Source organism: Hemitrygon akajei, chromosome 16 (assembly GCF_048418815.1).
Source record: "Hemitrygon akajei chromosome 16, sHemAka1.3, whole genome shotgun sequence".
Taxonomy (NCBI): domain Eukaryota; kingdom Metazoa; phylum Chordata; class Chondrichthyes; order Myliobatiformes; family Dasyatidae; genus Hemitrygon; species Hemitrygon akajei.
In genome coordinates, this window is record NC_133139.1 from 70420630 (window position 1) to 70432888 (window position 12259).

Below are 12259 nucleotides of genomic sequence, written 5' to 3' on the forward strand. Positions count from 1 at the left end.
CAAGATGTGACATTCTGTGCATTCAGAGATGCTTTTCTGCACATCACTGTGGAACGAGTCAGCTTATAGAGAGGATGTGCAGCAGCTAACGGACTGGTGCAGAGCCAACAACCTGTCTCTGAATGTGAACAAAACAAAAGAGATGGTTGTTGACTTCAGGCAGGCATGGAGCGACCACTCCCCGCTGAACATTGATGGCTCCTCAGTAGAGATCGTTATGAGTACTAAATTTCTTGGTGTTCACCTGGCGGAGAATCTCACCTGGTCCCTCAACACCAGCTCCATAGCAAAGAAAGCCCAGCAGCGTCTCTACTTTCTGCGAAGGCTGAGGAAAGTCCATCTCCCACCCCCCATCCTCATCACATTCTACAGGGGTTGTACTGAGAGCGTCCTGAGCAGCTGCATCACTGCCTGGTTTGGAAATTGCACCATCTCGGATCGCAAGACCCTACAGCGGATAGTGAGGTTAGCTGAGAAGATCATCGGGGTCTCTCTTCCTGCCATCGCGAACATTTACACTACACGCTGCATCCGCAAAGGAAACAGCATTATGAAGGACCCCATGCACCCCTCATACAATCTCTTCTCCCTCCTGCCGTCTGAGAAAAGGCTCCGAAGCATTCGGGCTCTCACGACCAGACTATATAACAGTTTCTTCCCCCAAACTATCAGACTCCTCAATACCCAGAGCCTGGACTGACACCTTACTGCCCTATTGTCCCGTTTATTATTTATTGTAATGCCTGCACTGTTTTGTGCACTTTATGCAGTCCTGGGTGGGTCTGTAGTCTAGTGTAGTTGTCTTCTTTTTCTCTGTGTTGTTTTTTACGTAGTTCAGTCTTGTTTTTGTACTGTGTCATGTAACACCACGGTCCTGAAAAATGTTGTCTCATTTTTACTCTGTACTGTACCAGCAGTTAAGGTCAAAATGACAATAAAAGTGACTTGACTTGACTAACGTGTGGACGTTTGAGCTACTGTTGCCTTGACTACCGCTCAATCATTCCTACAGCTCTGATCAAAAAGCTCCAAAACCTGGGCCTGTACTCTCACTGCAACTGGATCCTCCCTGGAAAAGCACATACTGTACGGATGGAAATAACATCTCCACCTCACTGATAACCATCACCGGCGCACCTCAAGGATGTGTGCTTAGCCCACTGCTCTGCTCTCTCTACACCAATGACGGTGTGGCTAGGCACAGCTCAAATACCTTCTGTAAAGTACCTGACAACACAACTATTGTTGGCAGAACTTCAGATGGCGACAAGGAGGCGTATAGGAGCGAGATAGATCAGCTGGTTTGAGTGGTGTCACAGCAACAACCTTGCACTCAGTGTCGGTAAGACCAAAGAATTGGTTGTATATTTCAGAGAGGGTAAGATGAAGGAACACACAGTAGTCCTCATGGAGGGATCGGAAGTGGAAGGGGTGAGCAACTTCAAGTTACTGGGCATCATCTCTGAGGATCTATCCTGGTCCCAACCTATTGATGCTGCTACAAGCAAGGCAGGACAGCGGCTATATTTCATCAGGAATTGGATGAGATTTGGTATATCACCATCTCACAAATTTCTACAGCTGTACCCTGGAGAGCAATCTAATTGGCTGCATCGCCATCAGGTATGGAGGAGACATTGCACAGGATTGAAATGAGCTGCATAAAGTTGTGAACTTAGCCAGCTCCATCGTGGGAATGAGCCTCCCCAGTATGCTGGACATCTTCAACAACACCTCAAAAATGCAGCATCCATCATTGAGGGCCCCCATCACCCAGGACATGCCCTGTTCTCATTTCTACCATCAGGAAGGAGGTATAGGAGCCTAAAGGCACACAGTCAACAATTCTTCCCTTCTGCCATCAGATTTCTGAATGGACATTGAACCCATGAACATTACCTCACTACTTTTTGACACTGCTTATTTAATTTAACTTTTTTATATACATAGATCATATATACACTGTAATTCAGTTTTAATTATTATGTATTGCAATGCACTGCTGCCACATAACAGCAAATTTCATGACACGTGCCAGTGATGTTAATTCTGATTCCGATTCTGTAAGCTTGAAACAGTCTGAACATCATCCTCTGACCTCATTCATTAACAAGGCATTATCGCCCACAGAACTGCTACTCGCTGGATGTTTTTTTTTTGTTTTTCGCAACTTCCTCTGTAAACTCTAGAGACCGTTGTTTATGAAAATCCCAGATCAGCAGTTTTTGAGATGCTTACACCATCCTTTCTAGCACCAACGATCGTTCCATAGTCAAAAGTCTCTTCGATCACATCACCTCCCCTTTCTGTTGCTTAGTCTGAACAATAACTGAACCACTTGACCACGTCTGCATGCTTTTTTGCACTGAGTTGCAGGTACGTGATTTGCTAATTAGATATTTGCATTAACGAGCAGGTATACCTAATAAAGTGGCCGCTGAGTGTATGCAGAACTAGCTGCCTCGCCAAACCACTTACTGTTGTTGAGCCTAACTGAGAAGTACATATAGTTTTGAATGTGTCCATTAAAGAGTGAATGACAGTGCTCACAAGATTTCACCTTTGAAGTACGTTCAGGCCAGGAGTTACTACTGTCTGAATTTCATGGAAATTCAGCCTGCCTTCGTTTAGATGAAGACTGACTGATTTTAACTCTTTCAGTTCTGTAAGTCTTAATACACATCCCTTTAAAACAAAAATCTCTTTCATAATTTTCCACTGGACCATACCTTTTCAGGCGGTGTGCTGAGTGTGGTGGTTGGAGGAAGCTGAAAACAGAACTTACTGTAAATTTCTGCCGTTTTGTGGATATAGCCCTTCCTCAAACCTGGCACTAAATTCTAATTTTAAGCCATTGTTTTGGGCTCTCCCATGAGAGGAAATAAGTTCCCACAATATAAAACATCTGAGAGCTAATTCATGGAAGGAACTATATAGCTCCCATCCTTCAGACAATTTTGTGCAATTCAGTTGCTTTTCTAAACTGTGGGATCAGACAAGAGTCTGGTTGGGGCTGCTGACGAATATTCAAATGCTGACATTCCATGCAACCTTCCTGATAACACCCTCAAAGAAAACAACATAAAAATGATTGTCCTTGTTCTTTACCTTCAAACGAGCACTGCCAAATACCAAAATCTGTCAGTAGCTGACTTTAAACATTTTTGATTTTTCTGCCCATGGCACCGAAAGATTTCAAGGAAGGAAATGTCAATCTATAAAATTAACTACATGCATAAAAATTCCCTTTGAAAAATCAAGCGGGTACCTGACATGGGTTTGGTCAGAAACAGAAGCCTCCCTATCCTGAGGACACTGTCTTGGAATGGTGGAAAGTTTTTCTGTCTGATCACAAGAGGAGCTAGTCTAGCCAAGAGATCTGGTTTCAACCTAACATTTCAGGGTGTCAGTGTGGAGTTTGGATACATCTCCCTGTGGGTTTCCTCACAGTGCTTCAGTCTCCTCTCCATCTATAGCCCTTATAATTTTGTAAACCTCTAACAAATCTTCCCTCATTTTCCAATGTTCTAGAGAATAAAGTCCTAACCTGATCAATCTGTTTCAATAGCCCTGGTTCTCAAGTCCTGGCAACATCCTTGTAAATTTTCTCTGTACATTTTCAATCTTATTGATATCTTTACGGTAGATAGGTTACCAGAACCGCACACAATACTCCAACTGCTTGTTGGTGTAATTGGTGCAAATTCAGTGGGCTGAAGAGCCTGTTTCTGTGCTGTATCTCTCCATGAAGTCTCAGCTCTCAAAGCTTGGAAGACTTACCTGATATCCAGGAAGTTTGTCACATGAACCAGCCAGTTATAGAAAAAGACACTAAGGTCTGGGTGGCTTATGCGGTCACTAAGCTGAACAGCCAGGCTGCTGTTTGCCTCCTGGGCTCCTCTTGGATTTGTACAGCCTGTCACAACAGATTTAGGCTGCAGCCTCATTAAATCTCAGTGAAACTGCGCCCCAAGCCAGCCAGGGCCTTGTGAGCAGTGGGCTCTATGCATCTGACAATCTGAGCCACTGACAGACCACCTCACCTTCACCCTGAGCAGGAGACATGGGATGGGGGGGTACGTCCAACACCCCATTAAACAAACGATGGAGCTGAGCTGGCACAGTTTTTGTATTTCACTGCTGTTCATCTTTGTGTGTATCTTCATCCAATGATAGAGCAGAGAAGGCAGAGCTGATTTTTTTGTTAAAGATTAGCTTTAATTGGCAAATGTACATCAAATTAGTGAAATGTGCCATTTGTGTCAGTGACCAACACAGTCCTGGGGTGTACCGGGGCAGTCCGCCAGTGTCACCATAGCTTGCTATCCCGAATCCTACACCCTCGGAATGTATGAGGAAAACGGAGCACCTGGAGGAAACTCGTGCAGTCATGGGGAGAATGTACAAATGCCTTACATATAACGGTATGAACTGAACCCCGGGCAGTCATCTCTGGCACTGTACAGCACTGCGCTAACCAGCTCACTGCTATACGGGTACAAGTAAGGATAAAAGTCTGAATCAATTTAGCTCTGAACTTCAACAAGAGAATAAGCAAAATCAGAATTAGAACCACAATCAAGTTTATTATCACCAGCATATGACGTCAAATTTGTTAACTTCAATCCAGTTCAATCCAATACATAATATAGAAGAGAAAAAAATAATAAAAATAATAAATAAATCAATTACAGTATACATATAATGAATAGATTAAAAATTGTGCAAAAACAGAAATAATATATATTAAAAAAGTAAGGTAGTATTCATGGGTTCATGGGTTAGGAATCAGATGGTGGAGGGGAAGAAGCTGTTCCTGAATCGTTGAGCGTGTGCCTTCAGGCTTCTGTACCTCCTTCCTGATGGTAACAGTGAGAAAAGGGCATGCCCTGGGTGCTGGAGGTCCTTAATAATGGACACTGCCTTCCTGAGACACTGCTCCTTGAAGATGTCCTGGGTACTTTTTACCCAAAATGGAGCCGACTAAATTTACGACCTTCTGCAGCTTCTTTCGGTCCTGTGCAGTAGACCCTCCATACCAGACAGTGATGCAGCCTGTCAGAATGTTCTCCACAGTATATCTATAGAAGATTTTGAGTGTTTTTGTTGACATACCAAATCTCTTCAAACTTCTAATGAAGTATAGATGCTGTGTAGCCTTCTTGGTAGCTGTGTCAATGTGTTGGGACCAGGTTAGGTTCTCAGAGGTCATCACATAGAGGTCTTTCAAAAACTCCCAGAGGAGATGCTGACAGGAACCCAGTAGATGCGAATACTGACCTAGTTTCTTAAAGCAGTGTTAGTATTCCATTTGACACAATCTCTAGGTCCTTCAATACTTCTGTATATTTCCATTGCCATTGAGTTGCATAGCATGGAAACAGACCTTTATGCTGACCATCGTCCAGCCATTTACACTAATCTACATGAATCCCTATTGTTTCCCATTTTCCCCAAGGGAGTGTAGTGGTTAATGCAACGCTATTACAGCTCGGGGGTGTCAGTGTTCAATTCCGGCATCCTCAGTGTGCTAGTTTGTACGTTCCTTCCCGTATGCGCGTGTGGGTTTCCTCCGGTGCTTTGGTGTCCTGTCACAGTCCAAAGATGTAGCGGGTTAGTAGGTTAATTGGTCCTAGTAAATTGCCCGGTGATGAGGCGAGTGTTAAATCAGTGGGTTGCTGAGTGGCACAGCTTGAAGGGCCAGAAGGGCCTCTCCTGGACTGTGTCCCTAAACGTTAAAAATAAGTAAATAAATTCTCGTCAGCTCCCGAGATTCTCCTCCTTACCTGCACAATGAGAGGCATTTCACAGTGGTTAATTAATCTACCAACCCACATGTTTTCAAGATTATGGAGGAAACTGGAGCACCCACAGGTACAGAGAAAGCAATCAGACTCCACGCCCAGAGCACCCAAGGTCAGGATTGAACCTGGCTCTCTGAAACCGTGACGTAGTGGCTCCACTCACTCGGACACTGTGCTATCTGGTTTCTTTGTCTTTTCTGCCCCATTTCATTGACTTGCCTCTCATTCCACCCAATCCAAATGGAATAACGTACACAAGATGCACAAAGAACTCAACAGGTCAGGTAGCATCAATGGAGAGGGATAAAGAGCTGATTCCCGGTATGTAGCTGGATGGTAAAATCTGGGGGGAGGGAGGGAGTTGATGAGGAAGAATAAATGGTTTCCGTGCTGTATCATTCTATAACTCAATTATAAGTGTATGAACTTCGTGCAACCAAGTGAGCAAAAAGAGGATCTTGATGCCTTCCAAGTTCCCTGATAGAGCTCCCCCCAATGCCTGCCATAATCTTGTCTGAAGCCCATGTTGGGACAGAGTTCTTCCTTTTGCTTTTGCTGCTCTTAAATAGACAGTCATCACACCAGGTGCAAAAAGGGGAAGAAGATTTCTTTTCACTCTAATTGGTGATAATTTGGGCCCTGAACCTTTGATTGGAACTGATAAAAATGCACATGAGAGGAGGAAGCTTAAAATATTCAGGGTACAAAGCAAACATTCAGAAGAGATTATTTTTAAACACAACTCTCAAAGTCTTGTTTTTAATGCAACTGTGTGGTGACAAGCAGAAATTATAGTTGGCAACGACAGCCAAACAGATTTGGAGGGGACAATGCTGACATTTTGTTATTTGTAACCAGTGATTACTGTAATTAAAAATAATGAGAGAAGACAGTGCACAGGCAACTACTGAAGCAGCATTAACTGCGTTCACGGCAAATGAAGCATGAGTGGATTATTGCCGAAACAAAATGTCCAGGGATCGTAGGTAACACAGGAGATATCATGATTTCAAGCCTCATAAGATGTGATGATATTTGAACAAACTATTAGCCTTAGGGCAGTGTTGCTCAAATTCTCAGGGAATTCAAAGGAAAGGATGTACGAAACTTTCAATCCAGACAGAAATTTCAAGAGTGTGTGGGCTGCACTAGTATTCATTAGGTAGGTTTGAACTTCCAGGACCAGTGCGATATCACAAAATCTGAATTTGTGTTGTTTCTTCTCTCTACTGTTGGAAATAATGACAAGCAAAAAACCTGGTGGATTGTTACAAAATACCATCCCACAAAAACAGGAGCAGATGCATTGTTCTTGTATTGAGACAGTAGCAGTTCACAGGGCCGAACACTCTCTTTCTGTGCTGTTACACTGCTCTGATTCAGTTCATGAATTGTGAATGAGATTTTCTTGGTTGCCCTACTTAAATATTTCTCTTCAAAATAATGTCAAAGTAGAAATATTATGATCAAATAATGCTGAGACATTGCTGCTGTGGAATCGATGTACAAAATGGCTGCCATATATTCGACCTCTGTATCTCATTTGGAAATGGATATAGAGGATTTAGAGGCAACCTGAGGTTAGGAAATTTGCTAAAAATTGCAAGCTCTTCTGTAGAAATAGGTGTACTTTCTAGAAACTGAGGAGAAACCCAACACCTGCCCTTGGGACCTGTGCTTGAGCCAGACCTTCCACTTACTCATGTTTATAAAGATATTGCATGCACTATGCTTAAGCATCCTTACCCCATTCCCTGCTTGCTGTAAAACCTGCGGACAACACAAGGGACTGCAGATGCTGGAGGATCTCAACATGTCAAGCAGCATCTATGGGTGGGGGGGATGGACAGGGGTTGTCAGAGTTTCAGATTGAAAACATTCATTGGGACCTTCTGCAGGGTTTTGACCCAAAACATTGACGGTTCCTTTCCCCATGCGATTCTACCCAAACCACTGAGCTCCCCGAGCAGATTGTTTGTTGTGTGCCCTGCCCTTCCTTCGCCTACCAATCACCTTGTGACTCAAAGAAATGACGTTTGGGACCGATCCATTTCCCATGCCATCCTGGCACTAAACAGAGTGGCTTTATTCTGCTGAACTGTGTGGGAGCTTTAGTTGTTGTTCATCCATCTTAAACTGTCTGAGTTTAATCAGGGCAGCCTGACTAGTGAACTGCATCATTATTCCTATGTTCCCAGATGGGTAAAAATGTCCCAGATTTCAGCTTCCTGTTTCTTTCATTTGAGTTGAAGTTTATTTTCATTCAAAAATATACACCTAAATGAAACGTCATTCCTCTGGGCATAAGGTGTGTGTGTATATATATATATATTTATATATATAGTCACAGACAACAGATATAGTGACGATCCAGCACAAAATAATATTAGCACAAGTCCCTGAGTGGCATGGCCTGATGTTTGACAGGTTGACGTAAAGTGTGAGGTGCATGATTCTATAAGACATTATAATGATACCGGCATTTTTATAATAAGACAAGCAGTCGTATGGATATGTGAAACAGCAGCAATGAAAGATGACAAGTGACCAGTGCATGATGAGAGTGTGTCTGTGAGCTGGGGAGTGGGTGGGGGTGCAACAGGGCATTCTGTGTGCTGGGTGGCAGCAGGGTGTCAAGAAGTCTACAGCCTGGGGGGGTGGGGGGAGAAGCTATTGCCCGGACTGACAGTTCCGGTTCTCATGCTGTGAACCTTCAGCCTGATGGCAGGAGGTCAGAGAAGTTGTGGGAAGGATTGTAGGGGTCTTCCATCCCATTAGGTTTAGGAAGGGAGGAAGTCTTCAATTGGGAAGGGCCCAACAGTGACAGTGTGGCTTCTTCTACTAATGTACTAGTGTGGCCAACAAATCAGATGTGGTATTCTTGACATCTGATTGCTACTTCACAAACTTTCAGCATGTAACATGGACCGTTTGTTTGAATTATAGATGCTTGCTGCTCAGCAGATACGTACGACAAGATGAGTACCTCACCAGAGACCGCGTCCTGGAACAGATGTGGACCCTTAAGCACAAAGTGAGTGCACTTAAAAAGAGAAACGGCTTCAAAGGGAACTTGTGAACGAGTTGGCTGAGGTGGATTTAATGAGTTTCTCTTGTGTTGATTAAGGTGAAGAATGTTAACCAGGGGATTGAATCCTTTCCGTCGCGCAGAATGCCACTACAAAGTAAACGCAGGTCGAGAGCAGTAGGATTAATTTCAGAACATTTTCAACTTGGTCTGACAATTCATCAACTGTCAGATTCTGTGTGGCATGCATTTTTTTAATTAAAAGCTTCTGCCCTTTTATACACAGGACTTTCAAGTAGTAAATCTTACTGCAAAACATTAGGTCATATTTAGAATCATAGAATAATGAAGAACCAGGACCAAGTGACTGAATTTTAGTTCTTTCTTGAAGCGGTGCAACAGTAATTTACGAGCCTAAAAAGGCTAAGCACGGGTTGTACCAATTAAGCTTGTATTCCCTTGAATGTGAAGTAATTTAGGACTCATACTTAAAACGATCAAAGGGTCAAATAAGATAGAAAGTGAAAACTGTTTCTTATGAGGTAGACCCAGAGGATGATGGTCTGTTGTAAGATTCAGGAGGCAGTCAGGAAGCACATCTTCACCGGAGTAGCAGCCAAAATCAAGAACTCTGCTCCCAAACACCTGCTGAGGTGGAGTGTAAATTGAAAATTTCAGGGTATTGATGTCCGGTCACGTAAAGGATGTAAAGGAAACTAAACCAGGACACATGAAGGGAGTTAGGGTGGAGATCCAGGCACAATCTCACTGAACAGTGGAAATGCTTGGAAATGGAAATACCCAGCTCCTGTTCTTGTGCTGAAAGCAAGAATAAATTAGTCAGGATTCCAGCTTACTAATTTTTTCTACTAATTCTGCTCCTGAAGCCACGAATACTTCATGTTTACGAGCGTCTATGCACTCTGGTACTTTGCCCTAAATTCCATGTGATACAGTGCAGAACCAGGAGGCTCACCCCACTGAGTCTGCACCAACTGCAAGGTGCTCATTTACACTAATCTGACAGTAATCCCATTTCTTTTAATTCTCCCCACATTAACCTCAATTTTCCAAGATTCAATCATTCATCTACACACCAGAGGCAATTTACAGTGGCCAATTAACGTATATCATGGCCTCAACTCTTCGGCATCAGTTCCCCAAATTCCTTGATCTTTTGGAGTTTTCTGCCTTTAGATATATCTAATGATCTGGCCTGTACCTCCCTCAGGGCAGAGAATTCCAGAGAACCATTCACTGAGAGAAGAAATTTTATGTACCTCCGCTTTATGACCCCATTATTTTGTAGCTATGACCCTGTGGTTGTAAGTCTCCCGGCAGCGAAAACATCTCAGCATCTATTGTGTCAATGAGGGGTGATTAGAAGTTCTTGCGTGTTTGAATAAGGTCATCTGGACTCTGATGAATACCAACCCAAACTGTCCAGTGCCTCTTAATAGGACAACCCTCTCATCCCCTGAACTCTCCTTTGGACTGGCCTCCAGTGCTTCAACATTCCTTTGCAGGTTAATAGAATGAAAATTCAATATTCCAGACGGGGCTTCACCACCACCCTGTGCAACTTTAATTAAATCCCACTATTCTCACTCTCCAACCTCTGCACAATAAAGGCCAGCGTGCAATTTGTCTTCCTAACTATGTGCTAGACATTTTATGGTTCATGCAAAAGAGCACCTAGATCCAACTTAACTCCACTCATTTGCACTCTCCATTTAGACTGCCTGTACTGAAGTGTATGACCTCGGTTCCACACATTAAGCTCCATTTCCCAGGTTTTTCCAAATCATTCAGACTATCATCAGGATATTTCCACTCCACAACCTGACACTGATCCGCCCCTGCCCCATCTCATATTAAAATGTACAGTACCTCTCATATTCTAATGAGGAATTCTTGTAGGTTATTTATTTATTTACTGCACTGCTCTTTCTCTGCAGTTGCTACACAATAATTTGCTTTCAATAGGTTTCAATAGGTACATTTAATGTCAGAGAAATGTATACAATAATCACCCTGAAATTCTTTTTCTTCACAAATGTTCACAAAAACAGAGGAGTGCCCCAAAGTATGAATGACAGCTAAATATTAGGGCCCCAAAGTACCCCCCAGCTCCCCCCTCCCATGCACAAGCAGCAGCGAGGCAACAAACCCTCCCTCCCCCACCAGCAAAAAAGTCTGCACCCTCCACCGAGCACTCGAGCGTGCAGCAAAGCATCAATAAAGACACAGATTTGCAGTACCCCAAAGACTACTCCTTCACCCGGTAATTTGACATACCACAGGCTCTCTCTCTCTCCCCCTAATGAGGGGAAACAAGGTGTCCCCATTTCACAGTGAGAGGGGAGACATAACAAACAACTCGCTGATTTATGTGTTGCTTTTTCCGAGCTCTGCGCCAGAGAGTCAGCCCCAGAAAGGCTCAGGTCTCTGGATGCAGAGCCCACAGCAGCTAACTCACTGCTCCCGATGTTCCATGTTCTCCTACGACGCCTCAGTCAGGGGTACGAGCCTTGAATCAGCCCGCCTCCAGAGCCACGAAAATCCGGCACCCTGAAGGCGCGCTAGTCTTCCAGGCCGCGTCCTTGGGATATCGAAAAGCGGCCGGTCGTGAGGCCCTGGGAGCGGGTCCCATTCCCGCAAAGAACCGAAGTCAGAGTGTAACTCCAGGTCAGGGTTTTCAAAAAGACTTTGAAAAGGGGAGAAAAAAGAGATAACAAAGATAGAAACAGAGCTGTTTCCAAAGGGGCAAGGAAAGGAGTCACCGTTTAGTGCCATCATCACTTTGCTGTGTCTATCGATCCACTTTCTTTTACTTCTGAATGATGTACTGAACTTCTAAGTGGCACAGTCTGTCTGGGTGGCTGGAGCAGCTGAATTTAATGTAACCGCTGGCAAAGAATCAATGTTACTCGATGAGCACTCTGGGACTCTAGATCGATGGTCCATCGTGCCAATGGGAAAGTTTCAGGTGGGTTTGCTCTATCAGGGTGAAACCATCTCCGTTAAGTCGGAGCAGAAACTGGTGGGTGGGGCACTGTCATTAACGTCAGGGCACGTGGAAAACTGCTGTTAGCGTGCTGGGTAGTTGCTTCATTATGTTACTGGATCTTCCTTCTCTCTAGATGCGAGCAGTTCTTCAAGCAGCTGTCGTGTTTCTACCACTGCTCCCCGGACACCACAATTTGGGCAAATTCGAATCTTTCCAATCACCTTCTGAACGTACCTCTCTGCCCCGGCTTCTGTAGCCAATGGTAAGTAGATCGAGGCTCGTGAAGCTTTTCAGAGACTGAGAAGTTGAGGCCATCATCAATATCTTATGACCAGAATTTCAACACTGTGCTTATGAGAACTGATCAGAGACTAGGTGTCTTTCACAATGGCCCTCAGCCTGATATCACACTATCCT

General features: G+C 43.9%; 1 protein-coding gene across 1 annotated transcript in view; it reads left to right on the forward strand.

Moving 5' to 3' along the window:
- LOC140740162 (riboflavin-binding protein-like) overlaps positions 1-12259 on the forward strand; it is a 70810-nt gene that overhangs the window by 33472 nt on the left and 25079 nt on the right. Inside the window, exons 3-4 of the mRNA XM_073069136.1 lie at positions 8751-8838; positions 11976-12104. Of these exons, the coding sequence (XP_072925237.1) occupies positions 8751-8838; positions 11976-12104 (217 nt within the window). The remainder of the gene's footprint in view (positions 1-8750; positions 8839-11975; positions 12105-12259) is intronic.